The following is a 20,763-nucleotide window of genomic DNA, read 5'->3' as shown; positions in this document are numbered from 1 at the left end:
GAAAGAAAAAGCATCTGGAGCTCGTTAGAAGCTGTTAGTCGGCTTCTAAAACTGCCTTAACGGTCCATTTTAGTCACTTGACTATTTCATTTTACTTGGCTGTAGCAGAGTGAGAGATGCTTGTCTGTGAGTGTTAAAACTCACAATGTTTGTGATACCATCCTTAGCACATGCCAAATGGGATAGATGTGGACAGAGGAGGGAAGGCTCATTCAGTGGTACAGCAGAGACTATGAGCTGCAATTTATCTATCTGTGCAGATCAATCTATCTATCTGTCTATCTATCTATCATATCTATCTGCAATATCTATCAATCTTTGACCCTTCAAAAATGCACTTGGTACAATGATTTCACTCTGGAGCATGTCAATTTACTGACATTTTTCACTATGACTGAGGTTACCAAACTCAAGCTTTTAGTAACCGATTGCAATAATTTCAAAATAATATCTGAAAGAAATTCTACTATGGAAGAGAAGTAGCTGAGTGGTTTGTTTAGGTATTATTCACAGGAGATGCAACATTGAGGCCTGTCTCCCACTGATAATAGGTCCAAGATATTATTGGCATAAAGAAGCTGATGATGTTTATGTACTTGTCTGATTCCAGGGTTGGAGATTGAATTCTGCTCACCTAAACAAATTAATTGAATTTACTCAACGTGTTTCTTCATGACCTGAAGTATGCCTGAGTGCAGCATCTCCACAGTGGAAAAGTTACACCTTTAAGCACTGTGAATGCACATGGTGCATTTCCTCATGAATGAGGGAGATTCCTTTCTCCTTCCCTAGCCTCTTCAGGACACTCTGGTTCAAGGAGCCCTACTTGAATATGGCATTTATTTTTTATTTTGAATTACCTCTCTATTCTTTGAGCACAGATTAAGAATACCCGGAAGGTGGACTGATACAGTCAAACAAGGAAGATATGTTGTACCTTTATTCTAAAGTAATCTAACCTAACACTTTTCTGAGTTTGAGAGAGATTTGACTGTTTCACAAGGGAAGCTGGTGTTTCTTTTTAAGTCTTCTTTCCTTTTTCAATAGTATGACTTGGACCTAAGTTGTAGCTTACCAGAAAGGAGGTTTTCCTTAAAAAATCTTTGGTAATTGCAAAGATTCTTAAAGAAAAGTGGTTTTAGGAGAGCCTTGGCACAGTTTTTCAGACTGTAGTCTGGAGGATGGAAGAAAAAAAAAAAAAAAGAAAATTAAAGCAGTTTCGTGAAATCTAAGAATCTATTAAGTTTATTGGAATTTTAGTACTAATTTTAGTGAGGGCAAAATCTTATCCTTTGAGATTCTCATCTGCAATGAATCTCCAAATGGGTTGAGGTCCACTGGCTATCACAAGAGTGAGATCATAGTCTGATGTTAATGGGAGAGGGATTAATAAATCACGTATAGTTTAGCCAAAGGTGGATCATCGTTAGTACACATTGTGTTTACATTCTGCGATGGCTGGTGCCCTATAAACATATATCTTGTAAATTAAGATATACATAGATCTGTAGGTACTTCTCTTGAGTTCATATAATTTCACTCCCTCTGGAAGTTTAGTTATTTATATCTATAAAGCACTTCAATTTCTTTTACAAATCAGCCTTTGATTATTGATTTATTTTTAAATGCACTTAATGTGGTTGGATAACTGACCTTCATCTACACTGAGCTTTTGCTGTGCTGTCTAGAGAGGTGTTGGCTGGAAAAATGCTAATTGGTTATCAAGGAGAAGGTAGGAATAGGCTTGAGCTGCCTGTAATGAAATTCTTGCTCCAAGACCCTCAGTCAACAGAGAATGGAGAATTTCAGATCTCTGGGGAATTAGAGGGATCATCCTCCCTTGTCCTCTGAGACCCAGAAGGATTGGCTTTTACAGGGAAGAGAGTACATTTAGCCTTGCTTATTTTCATGACATGGTGAATTTGTAAACCTCTTTGAGTTATGTAATGGCTCCCAAAGTCAGCAGAGAGAATTATTTTCACCCTTGTAGGGTCTTATTAGCTGTTTAGGGCTTGTGACAAGCAGAGCAAGTGTTTCACTAGGGAGTCATGGCACCCACAAGTCAACACATGTATATTTGCATAACATCCACACGAGACTGGCCCTGTTTAGTCCTGTGTATAGCATTTTTATAATGCTTTCCCCTGCTTCCTAACTCAGCCAGAAATCCAAAATAAACCTGGGTGGTTTTAGTGAGCAAGTGTGCCCCTGTGGAAAGGGAAGAACCTAACTTGATCACTCTGTAACAAACAGCCTAATCCAACCACACTTCAAATAATGCCGGGAATCCTGATCCTGTTCCATCCCTTTAAGATACCCTCTCTGAGTTCCAAATGTGTCTTGGAGGCCTTACAAAGGCCACTGGGGCAAAGCTCTATGAAATGTACATAGAGTGTGAGAGAGCTTAATTTTAAAGGGTAAGTGCTCATGATACCTGTTTTGTTCTTTGGAGTTCCCACATTCATGAACCATGTGTTGCTCAAGCTGGGGGTGCAACACAACTACTCTAGTCAACAGAATTTCTTCTGATTTATACTGTGTAAATGAGATCATTGTATAATCTCTTCTTTTTTTGGACAAAGAGTGAAGGTCATATTTTTCTGTGCTGGACATGAACTCTACACCTTCTTGTGTACTGGTTTCCATAAACATTATTAGGTTTCATATGCTTAGCAGGAGAACTAAGCAAAGCTTAGGAATTGTAGACCATGTGCTAGAATTCATCCTAACTTTCATGCTTATTCATGCAAAATCCTTCTCTCAGATACACACTTTTCTCTGTAGAGAGTCCTAAGCAAGGAATAAAATAATGTGTAAACCATAGTGTTTTTCCTTTATGTACACTCTTAACTGGTCCAGGATTGAATGGGCAGTAAAACAGTGATTCATAAACATGAGAGGTGGTTGACAAGAATTTACTACTGCAAATTCAATAAAAGGGTAATGATCATAGACTGTTCCAGTGTTTTATTTAGATCTTTGAAGCTACTTTGAGGCCTTGCTTTGTGGATTTCTAGTGTGATCCGATACAGAGCACAGGAGTGAAAATTAGCAGCTAGTTATTCCTGCAGTAATTTTATAAGCTATGCTGAACTGATTTCCTTACATTTCATGAAGTTAAAAGTCCTGACTCTGAGCTGGCACCTTAGGATTTGTTTTACACTCAAAGGAAAGAGCCTCTCTTACCACCAGTATCATATTGTGTCAGTAAGCCTGTTTACTTTGGCAGATGAAAAGTTTCTTCAATCTGTGTACTGGTTTTGACTGGGATAGAGTTAATTTTCCTCATCTTAGAAGAAACTTGCACTTGGATTTGTGCTGGAAGCCGTGTTGATAATTGAGGGAAGTTTTAGTTATTGCTGAGCAGTGCTTACACAGGGTCAAGGCCTTTTCTATTCCTCATACTGTCCCACCAGGACCATGAGCAGGCTTGGGGTGCACAAGAAGTTGGGAGGGAACACAGCCAGGACAGCTGATCCCACATGGCCGACAGCGTGTTCCGTACCAATCTATGCCATACTTGGCATATAAAGCTGGGGGGAGAAGGAAGAGGCAGTGACATTCCGAGCAATGGTGTGTGTTCTCATAAGTCATTGTTAGATGTGATGGAGCCATGGAGATGGCTCAACACCAGCCTGCCAACGGGAAGTAGTGAGTGAATTCCTTGTTTTGTCTTGTTTTGTTTGCATGCACATCCTATACTTTATCTGTTAAACTCTTAACCCACCAGTTTTCCCACTTTTCCTCCTTCAGTTCCACCACCCCTATGCAAGGGAGACTGTGCTGGGCTCATTTAGCAGTTGGGGTTAAACCACAGTAATCCAAATCTGTCATTTGTCTCAGTTTGGTCTCTAGATATTGACAAGAACAAGTCGATGGTCTTCAGATACTGACATACGTTCTGGTTCAGTGCAGTTGAAATGAAACTTTTGTTTCCTCAGAATCTTTGACTTTCTTTTTTCAAGTTAATTCTCCTGCTTTTAGTTGATCTGGGTTTTTTTATTTAAAGTTTTAATAACAAGTTGCATTTTGATAACAAAAAAGTGGAAAAGATATTTATTACTTCAAAAACATTAAAATGACAATCCATTTTTTAAGAACTACCTTAGTTTCAAAGTGCTTTGTGCAACAACAGTATTTGATTTGGAGACTGAGAGACTTCTGTTTTTAAGCCAGTGTTTTCTGAATGCTTCAGAAAAGCATGAGCTTTTGAGAATAAGGCTTCAGAATGGAAGCAGACAGGCGTAATGGTACCTGTCGTTAGCACTCTGTAGCTCTACAATGGCATGAGACTGGGAGTACAGACTGATGAGCAGTGTGGCTTAACTCAGAACAGCACTAACATAATCAATGATGCTCTGATTTTGGAATTATTTAGTCAATGATGAAACCTCAACCTTCTTCTAGTGTTGGTGTTCTCTTATTTCTGTGGCATGAGAGCGGGGGCACAGGGAGCACAGATGTTAACATGTTGGCTTTCTTTTATTGTTCTGAAGCAGGCTGTTTCAATCAAATGTTTGTTCCATACAGGAAGCACTCAGGAGGGGAAAAGGCAATGCTCCAGAAGTGGCAGGTAAACTAAATCTTGGCTACACATGATTAAGCAAAGAATTTCAGCACACAGATATGTCTGCACACAGATATATGTGTGTGTACATATGTACCTCATGGCCTAAGCTGTTCTCTCACTGCTGGAGGTGAGGTTGTTGGCAAGAAGAGCACAGTATTTACATCTGGTTATTGCAGTTTTTGCTCCTCCTGCTATGAAACATATGGTGCTACTGTCTGGCAGATTAAGTGTGATTTTGTGCACAATTTTAAATTGAGACCAAAGAGAGCCACCTAGTTGAATGCCTGTTCACAGATCATCTGAACATCTAAATCAATGTGCCAGATGTTTTGCTGAGCTGGGAGATGTGTGTACTTTTCTGTAGTCATGATGTTGGTGACTCGAGACAAAGGAAGAAATCCATACCTTCTTGTTTATATGTAGCACTTTGTGCAGCCTTTTCTGTATAGGCAGTTGTCCAGGGTTTTCCAATATCCAGACTGGATGCATTTGGCTCACTTTTAAATCAGGAAAAAGTGCTCTGTTATGCAAATACAGCATAAAAGCACTGCATGATTATAGACAAATGCAAATGGCTTGTCTGAAGAAGAGACAGAATGAAGACAGGTTCTGTTGAATGGATTGTTGTATAAGAGGTATTGTGTTGATCTGAATGGCAAAGGATGATTGATTTCACTATTTATAATTCTTTTCCTGGTGGACCTGGGAACCATAGGCTTCTGAGGGTGCCTTTGCATGGTTTTCAGGGGCAGAGTCTGTAGATTTTAATGCTTGTTTCCTTTCCCTGCAGAAGAGGGAGATCAGCAACTTTGATTACCTCATGTACCTGAACACTTTGGCTGGCCGCAGCTACAACGATTACATGCAGTATCCTGTGTTTCCGTGGGTCCTTGCTGACTATCACTCTGAGGTCAGTGCTTGCTGCAGAATTATATACTTTCTATGGTAGCAACTACACAAAGGATTGGTGAATTATGCCACTGAAGCAGAGGGGTCTAGACCAATGGTTTAAAATCTGAAATAGTTTGAACTGTACTGCTTCTATATAGATTAACCTTATCTTCAAGTCAGCATACTGAGGATCATGTTCTGTCTCACAAAGGTGGATGAACATCTGTTTAATACAGACCTGGTTAAGGACAGGTTGCATCAGCTCAGCAGATAGGTATGAACAGGTTTCTGTGACCACAGAGAAGAAGTTTTAGACAGAAAAGACTTGAGAGCAATATGCCATCTGACAGGTCCTTTATTTGTGAAGTTCTGGAGGAGGGTAAACCTGTGATCTTCTTGTATGAGCAAAACATTCAACACAGTCTTGCCACGATCCAGTATCACTGGAATAGTCATGATGTCTAAGATCTTAAAATCTGCATCTCTGCTGGGTTTTCTTTTCAGACTCTAAACCTCACTAATCCTCATACATTTCGAGACCTGTCAAAGCCCATGGGAGCACAGACTGTGGAGAGGAAACGCAAGTTCATCCAGCGCTTCAATGAAGTGGAAAAGAGTGAGGGTGAGTGTTTTAGGAGACTAATAGACAGCAGAGGCTTGAGTCCCCTCGGAACATCCAAAAACTTTGCAGAGCTGTGGCTAAGGGAAACACCATGCCAAGGAGAGCCCCTCTCTCTGCTGTATACAAGCTGATTATTGATTGAAAGAGAAATGTCTCCTGCAAATACTGCCTTATGTACCTTGTACTGCTGAATTCTGTTCTCTTCCCTTGGACAGAAAAAAATGCTACAGCAAAAAGCAGTGTTCCCTGGAAAAGACTGTGCTGTTAGCTAAGCTACACATGTTGGTCTTATTTGTTAGCTAAGCTTCATGTAGGAGGCTGCTGCACACAGGTTAACTAACAGCTACCTTAAGAAAAGGAAACAGAATGTTAAGGCTGTTGACCTCTGGAGATCAAGACCTTATTGGTGCTACTGGAGAAAGGGATGGTCTGGAAAGTTAAAGGCCTTATTCTTCAGAAAATGAAATGTGGAAGGCAAAAAGTGAACATACTTCAGTAGTAACTGTGCACATTCAATGCACATATTCAGTGCAAGGTGTGCTTTAGCTCACAGGTCTTTGAACACATCTGCTTAAAATACCTGTTCCCTATTTAGCTGTATTGTGGTAACTGGATGCTATGGGCTTGAAATGGTGGCATTTTGTACTGGAATCTGATTTGTGTGCAATTTCCAGGAGACCTGTCAGCCCAGTGCCATTACTGTACTCACTACTCATCAGCAATTATAGTGGCATCTTACCTGGTCCGAATAGAGCCATTTACCCAGACCTTCTGTTCTCTGCAGGTAAGGGGCAAGATAACTTCTTTCCTGCACCTTGTTAGGAACTATTTAGTGCATTACAGAGGCTGTGTAATGAAGGGGGATTGCCTCTGACATTTTCTGTACTCTCTGTGTGGACTTGGGGCTTACTCAGGGCAACCTTTATGCCATGAATGTTGAATTCAGTGAAAACATCTTAATGGGACCATGATTGATGCAAGGGAGAAGGATTATTTAGTTTTGTGAGAACTGAGGCATGTAAACAGATAGCTAATATTTTATTACCTGTCTGACCATAGACTTCTGACTTTGGGGCAGATGAGACTTGGTATCATTTTCTGTGAGATGGTAGGTCTTCTAAGCCCAAGTACAGTCATGTGGCTACTGGCAAGCACTTGGAGCTTGCTGTGGTGGCATAAGGAGCATTCCTGGGCCAGGTGAGGATATTTAGGTTCTGGTAGGTGTGAAATGATAGGGATCATGGGATCAACTTCCTGAAGAAGCGGGATGGGATTACATCCAGTGCTCCAGAAGGAATATTTTAGTGTAATCTTGTTCTGAACTTCTTACTGTTTATACAGTGCCAAGCTGGCTCTCACCATGGAATTGAATTTATGGAAATTGAACGTTGTGCGTACCTTTCCCATCTGCCCAGCATACAGGAGCACCAAATTTCCTGATTGCCCTTTTCAGCAGGCAGCTGGTAATGCTCAAGCAAATATACTTGGGCTGCAGCAGAGAGTTGTTACCCTCATTTCTGTAACGTGTTGTGTTGTAACAGGGTCTACCAGGAGGACAGATCCTCCAAGGTGTATTTTTTAAGGAGTATCTTGCTGAAATCTACCTATCCTTGTGGAAAAATACAGGAAGATAGCCAGGCCAGAATATTCCACATTTGGAGACTGCTGTATGGATAATGAGGGATGGCCATGTCTCCTGCAGCTTTCCAAGTGCTTTGCTGTTGTGGTTTGGGTTTTTTTTTCAGTGAACTAATACAAATAAAGTGCTGTGTTAATTAAGTAATAAGCCCTGTGATATTGGCTGTTACCAGCAGTAGCTGATGGTTTAGTGAACCACCTGAGGCAATGGTTGCCATCACACTCTGTGAGCCATATGTTAGCTGCAGTCATGAATGACTGTGGAGCAGTTATTTCTTGTTGTAAACAACAAAGGCTGCTGTATCTCCCTGGCACACTTTTCATGCATAATGAGTTCGCAGTCTGAGTGAATGCTTTGTGGCTGTGTTTGTGTGATTAGCAGGTAACCAGCAGTTTTGTGAGGATAGTTGTCTTCAAAGGCTGCTGAGATCTGAAGCACTCAAAATTTTGTCCAGATGTGGATCCACTGGAAGAAACAGTAGAACTCCTTCCTCCTTCCATTCTTACTCTTTTGCTTTTATGTTGGTGCATGTTCAGCTGAGCTCATTGTTGTCATTTATCCCAGGTGACTGGTCCTATGGCAGCTTAGGAATTGCTAACTGTGAGATGCTGTCAGGCAAACAGCAGATCTGAGAAGTGTATGATCAAGTCAATGGCAGGTTGCAAAAAGAGAACTGCCACACTTAAGACCCTGGAAGGGTGCTGCTGCCTTTGGGAGCTGTGAAAGCTTCTCAGCATCTTAAAAATAGAAAAAGCTACATTTACATCTGCAAATGGACAGTCTGAATACATGACAAGGAAATGCAACAACTTGGGTGCACTCTGTGAAAAGTTCATGTTGGCATAACATCTTCTCTCAGGTCAAACAGTTCGATTTGCACCTGACCACAGAAGGCAGCAGCGAGCAAGCGCTGCCTTCAGTAACGGGACTGTACAGGAGGAACCTTATTTCACCTTTTTTTAAGTGTCTTGAAATCTGGCTCTGGATAAAAGTTTGTATGTGCTGTGCATATTGTACTTGGAATGGAGGTAAAATTGGTTTATCAAACAGGTATTGGCTGGTACCTTCCACTTTACCTTGGTCAAGTAGCTCCTGGAATTCTTTTCAAGAATTGGCCTCAGCACCATAAAAGAGCAATAAAGGTTTCTGTGTTTAGTGTCTTTATTGGAAAGGCATTCCAGGACTCCATGCCTTCAATATTGAGATTTGCTTTTGATCAACTCATCTTTTTATCCCTTTTTATTCTTATCCCACTTTTGCACTTCAGCTGTCAGATTGACCTTTCCTGACATTTCCCTCTCAAAGGTACTTATAGAGAGCAGGGTCTTTACTCTTCATTGTGTTACTGACTCTTGAGCAGTCATTTAAGCACTACCAGCAGGTAATAACTTCTCAGCATCTCTGGGCATGTTGTAAGTCTTTGCACCATCATAAGCAACTCTTAGAAACACTTTGAGGTCTTTGGGTCTAGAGCACCACCAAGGTGATGCTTAGTGTTACAAATTTGTGAAGTTCTGACTTCTCTCCAGAGATCATTTTGCCTACTTGCTTTGTATATACCCTGCTGGACTGTAGTTTTTAAAAGCATATTTTTCCAGTATTTCTGATGACAGTAAGGCCTCTACTGAAAGGAAAGAAAACAGAGACTTACTGTGTCAAGCTGTAGAAAAGTCATAAGAGTTCGTTGTCTTGCAATCTAAAAGCATAAAGCAATTCTTGATTCTCTTTTTCCCTTTCAGTGCAGTTTTTGCATTCAGAGAGAGAAAACTCATTAATTCTGATATAAATATATGCAAATAAATTTATTAATATAGGAAATGGGAAAATCAGTTATTGCTTCCTTTATAAATAATACAGGCTTAAGTTTTAAAGATATTACTTTTCCCTAAAATGAATTAGACAGCCAGGGAAAAAATCACATTTTTTCGTGGTGGTAATATCTTTAACCAGATTTGTCGCGCTAACAGCATTTCCTATGTATATATTATTTTTATTTAATACAGGTAATCTTTTTATTACAAATCATATTGTTTCTCAGGAGATTACCACCAGCTCTCATAAAAGCTGCAAAAAAAGATGAAAAAGCATCAATCACCACCAGACACAGCACACTGTGTGCAGATTAAATATACAAAGCCCTTTAATATGCTTCAATGAGATACTTGTTAGCTGTTGATTTATTTATAGTCCTCCTTCTACTCTGTTTTAATTTCAATTTGAATTTGACTCCAAGGGTCCCTGCCTAATAATGATCAAGAGCAAGATGACCTTGTGCATCAGATTAACTCCAGATAGGCTTGCTCATGTGATTAGCCACTTTTTCACTCTGTCCCTTGAGTGGGTGTGAGAAGGCTTCACAATTGTCACTGGTATAAAGAAGGACAAGAAGCTAAAGCAGAACTATGCTGTCATTTAGAGATGGGGCTGGACCAGAAGCCTGGTCACAATTCACCTTAGGGGAAAGAGGGGTGGGATCCTTCCATCTGGAATATATGCTCAGTTTTGGTGTGAGTCTGTCTCAAAAGTCAAGCAAGGAATGGGGCTTCAGCACTTAGGGTTTTTTTGACTACTGTCTTCTAATAACTTATCCATGAAGGTATTTTCTCCCTCACAAAAGATGTGGCAAAAATTACTTCTTGACTTGCAGTTGCCAGACTGAGCAGAGCAGATCTAAAGGAGTTGCAACCTAAGTGTGCAAGTACTCAGGGGGAATAAAAAGGGCAGTGGTTCTTAGCATCAGAAACCCATGTGGGACCTGCTGCTGGGGTTCTTCTGGTCCGTGGGAGTGGGATCCCATCCTCACAGCATGAGAGTGCTTAAATGTTGTTTTCCTATGTGATAGATTGCAAATCAAAACTTCAGCTGATTGTTACTGTACAGAAGTACAACATCCTCCTCATCTAGCACATGCAACAGTCTACAGGCAGAGAGAAAACTAACTGAAGGTTTTGTTTTCCCTAGAGGTCAGCCACAGACAGAACCTGACTGCATCTCATATCTTTAACAGATTGACTCTTGCACCTTGTCTGTGTTTTAGTGTCTTCATTATGCAATCCCACTGGCTTATTATTTTTGCCTAGGGAAGCAGCTTTGAGGATTGAGTGGTTGAGGGTGAGCAATCATTCACACATGTTCACTGTACTGCAGAACTATTTAAAGGTACTCGTTCTATCTCTGAAAATCTCTCTTGAGCCCTGGCAGTGGGATGTACTGTTATGTCCCATGACACATAATCCAAATTAATTAACCCCAAGGAGAAATGTCTATATTAGCTTGGGAGCACTGCTGCCAGCACCTGAAGTAGGTATTGAGAAACAATTCAGTTCTGTCACTTTAATACAGTTAAAAAGTCAGCTTTCCTCTAAAACAGTTTGATTTTTCTGACAAACTCATTCAGATGATCTCCAAAAACTGATTTTTATTTGGTTATTTCCATTATTATAGAAATTTTATGTTACAGTAAGTTCTTTCATGCTCAATGTAGGGATTCATATGTAAAGGTAAACCTGGATTTTCACAAATGCATACAGTATCTAAAATCCCATTAGGAAATTCTGTAGAAAATATGGTTTAATTAGGAGGCACATATCCTTCATTCAGTAAGTGACTTTTTTTTTTTAAATTTCCTCTTGAGGCCTTAGTTCAGAATAATGTCCTGGGACACTAAGGCTGCTTTTGTCTAGTGTTTGACTCTCATTAATCTAAACATGTTCAAATATTCTCAAGATGTGAGGTAGTTTTTTATCTCCTTTATTACTTACCAGTTCAGCTCGGGTCCCAGAATTTTTTTTCTCCCCTCTTTATGGTGTCTCTCCTTCCCATAAGGAATGACCAGTCCCTGCACACTCCTGCCCACTGGGCCTTTCCTGTTTTCCTGGATCTAATGTATGTTACTTCAGTGGTAACCTCTCCTTCTCCAAGGATTTTTTTCACAGGACAATTGCACATAAGATTGTTCACACTTGTTTGGGTCACAAGTGAATTTGGCCATTGCTTGCAAATCACTTTGGGATGAAATAAATTAATTGCTTTCAGAAGCATTACTAATGGGCATGGTGATATTCTCAAGCTGCCCATGATGGCTCCTGCTTGCCTCTGTATTACTGCAGGCTGTGCTAAGACTCCAGGTTTGATGGCTTCTCAACATACATGCCTACAAATCAGGACTAAGACAGGTCCTAGCATAAGATCACACTACTTAGAGCCAGGACAGATCTTGAGGCATCCCCTTATGAACCATGTGATAAGGGGATCATTACAAAATTAGCTAAGATGCCTTTAATTTAACAGAATAGTGACACAAGTCTTTTTGTCTGTCTCCATTTCACAGGGTGGGAGTTTTGATGTTGCAGACAGGATGTTTCACAGTGTCAAGAGCACATGGGAATCAGCATCAAGGGACAACATGAGTGATGTCAGGGAGCTCATCCCTGAATTCTTTTACTTGCCAGAGTTCCTAACCAATGCAAATCACTTTGAACTTGGTAAGTTCTAGTGTTCCATCCAGCATCCTACCAAAAGAAAAGATCCAGATCTTGTGTTGAGAGTCAGTCTCTGGACATTGTGGACTGATGAGTCTTTCTAATGATGAGATAATTTTTTATTCAAATAACACGACAAGAATGCAAGCTTCTGAAAACTGAATTATGTCAGAAGAACCAAGTTGCCAGCTCAGGAAGAAGCAAGCAGTTCCTACTAATTACTGTGCAAAAGAATTACACATTTTGTCACACAAAAGTGGATTTTTATATAACCAATCTAGTTGGTTGCTTTTGAAAATTTGGCCTGTATTATCAAATCTATGTAGCTATTGAAAATGTATTATTCCTTTGGAGATGTGTCAATTGTTAAATGGTGTTGGTGAAAGGTGGGATTGTTTTTGTTTTGGTTTTTTTTTTTAATCTCCATGAGATCACAAGGTGATTAAAGTTTCCAAATGTCCTCACTCTCATCTTCAAAGGTTCTGCACAACTCACATGAACTTGATACATTTTCCCTGTCCTCAAGCAGCATCACAATCCCCTCTGAATGTACACTGTCTCTAAACCTTTCTGCATCCTTGATGAAGGCTCAGAGAGAATCCAGAAAAAACACTCTTCAGAAATAGGCATGGCAGTTCTGATTCACTTCACTTGACAGGACTTTCACACCATTTGCAATGCAAAGCTGCTTTCTATAACAGACATTGTTTGGTTAGCAATTAAGGCAGGGGAAAAATACCTGAAGAATCATCCTAAATTGGTGACAGCAAAGGCAGCTTAACCCATGGTATTGAAATCTAGCTGTAATTGTATTTAAGATACCAGTGAAATGAGGCATGCTAAAAGATAGGAATGTATATATTTATATATAAGAATAGGGGAAAAAAATGTGCTAGAAGTTTGTTAAAAGATAAAAAAGAATTGGAGTAGTTTCATCCTGAGAGGAGGCCAAGAAAAAAAGCCTGGCTGAAATAAAGATTCAGAGACTCACCTGAGTGGAACTGAGTGGAGGGACCCAAAGGACACCAGAATCTTGTCAGTAGAGAGCAAATATACAGGAAGATTTTACAGTAGGCAAAGCCAAGAACCCAAATCTGTACTCTGCTAAACTGTAGGGATACTTGTGGTCCCAGAACTGAACCTCAGTTTAGATTTGAATTCATCCAGTTGCACAACACTGTGCTCTGAATTAAGAACATATGCTCACCTTCTGAAAGGAATCAGGTTGCAAAGGACTTGAGAACAAAATCCCTCTCAGTGGCTCCTTTGGTAGGAATATTTGGCAGTTAGACCCACAGGATTATGTATAAAAAGAAAGTTGTGTAAACACATTTGTCTTGTCTGTGTTTGCATTCTGTACTAAAATGGTCTGTGCTGAGGACATGCATATTTTTACTCTGTTAATGACAATTACTAGAACATCTTCTCACTGCTTTATTACTGGATCAGAAATCCCAGAACACTGATTCTTCAGTATTATATGGCCCTAAATTTCATGAACCTGAAACTGCCTGTAGGAAAATCACCTCAACTTCCTTTGACTTTGGTGTTTCAGTAAAGTTGTTCCTATTTTCAATGTGTCTGATTCTTGTTTTTGGTTCTCCCTTTGTAATTCCTGCAGGCTGCATGCAGGATGGAACAGTGCTGGGAGATGTGCAGCTTCCTCCTTGGGCAGATGGGGATCCCCATAAATTCATTCTCCTGCACAGACAGGTCAGTGAATATAAAGATTTGTGACAAAATGCTACCTGGGTGCCATTGAAAATGAAGCTCTGAAAGCCAGAGTTACAAATGAAAATGTTGAATCCAAATGTGTCCTATCATTGTGGAGTTTGTGTTGGTTCTGAACTTTGCATGTATATTTGTCTGCCTAATAATTTACCTTGAATCAAGGCAAACTTTTCAGACCAGATGTGGATTACATGTAGGTTTGTGGCATGACCATATCTCAGCCCACAAGTGTAAGAGAACATAATATACCATACAGGAATTTATATGCATACAGTTCTGTGTTGTTGCTAACAACATGTGTGTTTATTTAAATTATTTATTTCCATCTCTGAGTCATGCCAGGACTAAAGTTATTTTTTTATTTTTGGGGGTTGGGATGGGGGAAACCTAATGTAATTCTCTGCCTTTAATGGAGTCAGCCTTGGCAATTTGAAAACAAATAGCTCTAAGGTCCTGAGACTTACTGCAATTAGTGCTATCTATTAATAGTTAGAAAGTCTTCTGTGTGATGTCATCTGCTTCATAAAAGTGAAAGCAAATGCAGTTCTAGATGAAGATTGTTGCATTGAACTCAGACTTTGCAGCATAATATCTTGGTGCAGGTCTCTATAGTGCTCCTGCATTACCCCATCAGATTTCCTTGGGTGAGCTGCATGTGTGAGTGCACACAGATTGTTGCTGTGTACAGCTGTGATGAATGTATGTGTTAGCATTGGTGGGGCTAAACAAACAGCCCATGATTTTCAAGGCATTACATTATCCTGGTTTGTCATGTAGCTTCAGTTTTTGCCTCAGTGGGTGTAGGTTCTTCTCACCTCTGCTATGCAGGTCCTGCCCTTGGGATTTCACCTTTCTCTCTCCATAATCACTTTGTAGGTGATTATATTCAAACCTGTGGATACAACCATCTTTTCTGTTTTGGTGTCTCCAGATAAGCCTTTCCTCAGTTGACCTCTCCAATGCTGGCTTAAATCCTGTCTCTGACCTCCTTACTACCTTAACTTCTTGTTCTTCTTTTGAACAAAACCAGGGTCACACTCTTATTTTGTAAATACTTTTCTTCACTGTTCACTGAACCATTAACAGCAACCACAATATTCCCACTAAGTTACCATTACTTTCATAGAATCATAAAATGGTTTGGGTTGGAAGGGACCTTAAAGATATCCTAGTTCCGACCCCTCTGCCATGGGCAAGGATACCTTTCACTGGACCACAGTGCTCAAAGTCCCGTCCAACCTGACCTTGAATATTTTCAGCAATGAGGCATCCACAATTTTCTCTGGGCAACCTGTTCTAAATTCTAAGCACCCTCACAGTGGAAAGTCCCTTCCTAACATCTAATGTAAATCTACCCTCTCTGTTTAAAGTCGTTCCTCTTTTTCCTATCACTACATTCCCTTGTAAAAAGATCCTCTCTGGCTTTCTTGTAGGCCTCCCCTTAGGTACTGGAAGGTTCCTGATGCTGCAAACTCTTTGGCTTGTGAATGACTGAGTATGAGACAGAGCCTGTTCAACTCTGGTTTCATTCACACATGCTCAGGTTACTCCTGTGAGTGAACATGGATAAGGTCTGAGCCTGTGCTTGCCTACTTATTTTTGTGCAGTAATCCTGCTTTTGTGGGGTTTTTTTATGACTGTTGCTTATATAGTGTGACTGTTGATTATATAGTGAGATATTTCATCTTTTCATTTAAGAGATTAAGAGGCTCTCTTTAGTTTCTATTTTGAATTTATGACCTGAACACTTCACTTTAAATCTGTGTCAGAACAATAATGCTAAAAATATTTAAATGAAGTTAAAGTTCTATCTTTCTGCTTTACCTATTTTGAAATGGATAACTCTTATTATGGATAACCTACTAAAAATTTTGTCTTCAATCATTTTGAAAATGCAGTCATCTACCAGATTTTTTTTTTTGCCAAAGAACTGAAATTGAGATTAAGAGCCACGTTTAGAATGCTTCATTTCCTTTTCATACACAATAATAGGTATTACTGAGACAGACTTCTCTGAAGCTGTGTAGAAAGTGACTTAGAGGCTCAGAGCTCTGTTCACACTGAAAGGTGATGGAAGGGAAGAGAGACCTGAGCTTTTGTCAGAGCCCATAACTACATGATGATACAGCTACTAGGAGGAAGGAGATCCTCATTTAAGTTTTGTGTGCACTGCAGACTTGCTCATGGAAGTAAAGTCCTTGCTAAACTAAAGAGTTGAATCCAGGGAATGCCCAGTCTCCTACCTACTGCAAATTGGTTTTGGCCGCTGAGGTCAAATATACAACAGTTCCCTCGTATTCCTCAGTGGCTCCTTGGAAGGTATGGAGGCTTTGGGGCTGTCTGGTTCCTTTCACTGCTCTCTCTGTGACTGTCCAAGGTGCTCAATCTCTGTTTTCCAGTTTCCCAAATATGGGAAAGGTAACACTGTCCTTCCCTACCAGATGTGCTGCAGACAAAAAGCCACGTATGACTGAAAGATGCTGCAATTTTACATTGATGCTTTTTAAAGAAAAACATAGGGAGACATCCTGTCTATTCTACTATGGTTTGTTTGGAGTGTAAAATACTGAGCTCCTTACTGCTTGTGTAATGGTGAATACTCCAAAGGCACTTGGATACCATGGAGAAATCTGCTTTTACCTAGTACTTTAGAATAATGGTACAGTTTGGAAATGAATCTGCAGTCATCCCTGCATAGCATGGGTTTGCGGTCACTGTAGAATGATCTCAGATTGTGTGAACTAGATTTGTTTTGGGTGAAATGAAAGAAAAGCTGCACTCCAGTTGTGTGCTCCAGATGCTGGTAGCATTCAGCTTGCAGGAACAGCCTGGATTTAGTTGGAAGTAAAGCCCCCAGAGTGCATTTAATGTGGATACTGGGTGCTCTCTACCATTTGTCTACAGAACTGCTTCCTCTGAGCTGCACTATTTAATAACATTGGCACAGCTGATAAGCAAATTAATTCAAATCTCAAATAGGAGCAGCTTAGCAAATGAAAGATCATGTTTATACATGTGTGTTCTTAATAATTTTCCAGACCTGATCAGATTTCCTGTACAGTCAGTGCAATATTGTCTTTTCAACCATAGCTGGTACCAGGTACTACACAGGGCAGTGCAAGACACCTTAATTAGCCTGCCTGGGAGACTTTGTCTAACCCTGAAGTGAAGAGTCAGAGATTTTGAATTCTGAAACATGAGGGTTTCTCTCTCCTCTGAAATCATCCACAAGGCTGGAAGTACTAATTACTGGTATCGTGGCCATTTTTAGGAGGCTCCACAATGAGTTTGGTGCATAAAACAGATTGAAGTTGACACTGTTCTGAGGTTGGCTATTACTTTCAAAAATGTGAGAGTGAAGAATTGTTCTTGACATAAAACTCTGAACAGCTTCCTGTTTCATGCTTAATAAGTTAGGAATCTAGTTCACTGAATAAATGTATATACTTCCTCCCTAGACCACAAGTTCTCCCTCCCTGGCTGGGCTTGCCATAGCGCTCAGTGAAATACTTTGAGTCTGCACAGTTACAGCTCTGTTAGTTGCTTTGTTTTGCTTTGGCAGCGATGCCAGTCAAAATTTACAGTTTGTAATTCATGGACTAACTGCTTTTATTAATAAGAATGAGTTCCAAGTCTGTTCAGGGACAGATTGTACACTGTGCTTGTTCTGTGAGCTGCCCTGTGATCATTATAGCTATGGGCAGGGTCATTTGCACCAGCTGCACTGGGCAACTGTCTGCTCTGTGAAATGAGCCATTGTTCTGGATCCCATTAGCTTGTTTATTTCTGCTGTGCTTTGGGTGGGCTGGTCTGCTTGGAAGACTTTTCACTGAACATCAGGGGTTACACAGTCAAATGATTCAGAGATAGGAAAGTACTTTTAATAATGCTTGACACTGCTGCTTGAATCATTGCGCAAGGCTGTTTGGGAATGCACAAAAATTTGGTGAGGCAGGTGATGGCAGGAGCAATAACATTTAGTGATGCCTCATGGGTAAGACTGGCTAACCTGGTGGTGGGCACAGATTCAACTTGAATTTGTGTCCCCTGCTTATGAACTTGCTTGTCTGGGTCTTCCAAGCACAAGTTTTACTCTGTGATTGCATTAGCATCTCACCCAGTCTTCTCCAGTAGTAATTGTTCATTCTGGTCCTATTAATCCATGTGCCAATCACTATGGGTGCCAAGATCTGTGGAATGCTTTCATTTTGCTTTGTGGAACCTACCTGTGTTGTGTCTGAGGATATTGCTCCTGGTGTCTGTTAAGTCAAACATGCTGCACTCTGTCCTTCCGTTTCCTGTGGGGATCCACTTTAGTCTCTTTTGGTGTTTTATGAGCCTGTGCTGAGAATGGAGGTACTGGAGGAACTGAAAGTGTGATGACTCATTTGCAGAGAATTTGTCTCCAGCAAGGATTGGAAAGCAGTAATGCATTTGTAATGGATACAATCTAGTGAATTAAGTAATTTTGTTTTGGTTTCAGGCACTGGAAAGTGATTATGTCAGTGCACACCTTCACCGCTGGATAGACCTTATTTTTGGCCACAAGCAGCACGGCTCAGCTGCAGTGGAGGCAGTTAACACCTATCACCCTTACTTCTATGGAGACAAGATGGACCTCAACAACATTAAAGATCCTCTGATTAAGAGCACTATCCTGGGATTTATCAGCAACTTTGGACAGATACCAAAGCAGGTATCACTTTATCATGAGAGTAGAGAACATAATATATCTTGATCTTACAGTATTTTGACTGGAAACCAGTAATAATAATGTAAATCAGAAACATCTTCTGATTTAAACCTGCTGAAAGATGGGCTATAGGCTTTTCCAGATTTTGTACTACATCAGTCTGCACCCCCACTTTCTAACCATGCTGCTCCTGTTGTATGCCATACAGCTGCAGCATCAGCTCTGGGTTCTGCTCCTTCAGCACAGTCACACAAGTAATCACTAGTCTGGGAATGGGTATAATCAACTAAAACCCAGCTCAAAGTCTCACCTATGCTTTTCTTTCTTGTCCGGAATTGCTGGGATTAGCCTTCTGTCTCTGCGAGGGAGGGATGTAATCTGATGAAAATATTATATGCCTAAGATTTTAATTAAGAGATTCATATATGATAGTCTTGGAGTCTGTGATTTTAAGATTTAAACAGGTGTTTCTCCTAAGTGGTCATACAAGTAGAGATTTATTTTTCAATGGCATTCCTTTGTCCTAGCTCTTCACAAAACCACATCCATCTAGGAATGCTCAAGGGAAGAGTTCATCAGGAAGAGAGACTGGGCCGTTCCTTCACTCAAGTGGAATTCTTCCTCCTTTTGTGAGCAGTCTGCAAAATCTGAAGCTCTCACCAGTTACCATAAAAGGTGCTGCAGGGGCTGTGTTCCATTTTCTGACAATACACAGTTCTTAGACAGGATAAATCTGTGTTTTCAAGAGCACAAAAGTAGTCACACAGCTTTGTATGGGTTGGTTCAATCAAGATCCCTTCTGCCAATTGTGATTTATGTATCTGTGTATTAGGAGTGGGGATTGAAAGCTTCTTCAAACTTCAGTTGTAGAGTTCAGAACAGATTGTTTCTTATAAGACATCACCCCCTCTGCATGGATCTATGTGGTCCACTGGAGAGGAGCGTTTCCACTATTGTGTCTCAGTTTCAGAGTGGATTTGTGTCTCTGGGCCTGGCCACAGCACTGAGCCCAGATGTGGGACCTGCCAGCCTCACCACACAAGCTGTGCAAGGAGAAAAGTTAGCATCAGTGCTCTAAACCAAACAGAATTAAATATTTTCTCTGTCTTGCTAGACTATCCCAAGGGAGCTATTGGGCACATTGTTCATACAGAGAAAGGCATTCTGGCCGTTGAAAAAAATAAAATTTTGATTCCTCCTCTTTGGAGCAAAACATTCTGCTGGGGTTTTGAGGACTTCACCTGCTGCTTTGGCAACTATGGATCTGACAAGGTAAATAACAAAAAGACTAAGAATTCAAGAAATTAATTATATGTTGTGGTCTTTGACTGGTTTGGGCACCCATTTCAGAGGCTGTTGGGGAGCTGATTTCAGAGGATGCTATACAGGACTTTCTCACAGTCAAGCTTCTTGAGGAATCTCAAGTTGAACATCCAAGATAGTGTAAAATCATTTTACACTGCTCAAAAACATGGCATTTGCCTCTAAATTATCTCCAGTTTTCCATCCAGTGATTGTGTTGTCCATGTTGTTGCTGTGTAAGGACAACACAAGGTCTCCTGGTCACTGATTAGAAATTTCATTGTGCAGAAATTTCTGCTGGAATTAAGACAGAACCATCTGTCAATTCCCCTCTGGCTCCAGCAAATTCCAGTGCATTCATTCAAAATAATGAAGTTAATACTCTTACTTCTTTGCTATTAAAAATAAATGGTCTATATCATCACACTGCTTGTTAGGGCACTTGACAGATCTAGTTTCTTCCTCTGCCATAAATACACTGATTTTTGGATGTGTTTGGGACAATGTTATGATATGCAAAGACTTCTGAGTTAGCTTGGGTACCAGAATAGCATAACACATAATTCAGCAAGATACTGACTTGGGTATTTGTTCAAGTGGCATCATTATGTTTTTACAGACATACCCAAAGTCAATGGAAATGAAAAAGCCATGAGATATATTCCAACTTCCGCTCCCTGTATAATAAAATCAGTGCTTAGCAGTTCATACTGTTGCTGCAGGCATAAATTATTCAGTTTGTCACTTCAAAACTCAAGGTGACACTGAGCATAGTGAGTGTGACTACACAGTCACTATAAGTAATAGTTAGGAGTCCAACTTGAATATTCTCGT

At 40.3% G+C, this 20,763-nt stretch overlaps 1 protein-coding gene across 2 annotated transcripts in view; it reads left to right on the top strand.

Moving 5' to 3' along the window:
* WDFY4 (WDFY family member 4) overlaps window positions 1–20,763 on the top strand; it is a 124,380-nt gene that overhangs the window by 91,226 nt on the left and 12,391 nt on the right. For both annotated transcript variants that reach the window (XM_019293922.3, XM_010411034.4), the window contains exons 48-56: window positions 4,531–4,573; window positions 5,361–5,480; window positions 5,966–6,083; window positions 6,758–6,867; window positions 12,053–12,206; window positions 13,825–13,916; window positions 18,418–18,630; window positions 19,155–19,302; window positions 19,742–19,899. In XM_019293922.3, the coding sequence (XP_019149467.1) occupies window positions 4,531–4,573; window positions 5,361–5,480; window positions 5,966–6,083; window positions 6,758–6,867; window positions 12,053–12,206; window positions 13,825–13,916; window positions 18,418–18,630; window positions 19,155–19,302; window positions 19,742–19,899 (1,156 nt within the window). The remainder of the gene's footprint in view (window positions 1–4,530; window positions 4,574–5,360; window positions 5,481–5,965; window positions 6,084–6,757; window positions 6,868–12,052; window positions 12,207–13,824; window positions 13,917–18,417; window positions 18,631–19,154; window positions 19,303–19,741; window positions 19,900–20,763) is intronic.

The sequence above is a fragment of the Corvus cornix genome, chromosome 6, assembly GCF_000738735.6.
Source record: "Corvus cornix cornix isolate S_Up_H32 chromosome 6, ASM73873v5, whole genome shotgun sequence".
NCBI lineage: Eukaryota > Metazoa > Chordata > Aves > Passeriformes > Corvidae > Corvus > Corvus cornix.
Note: the sequence above shows the minus strand (reverse complement) of the source record. Positions and strands in the feature narration are given on the sequence as shown.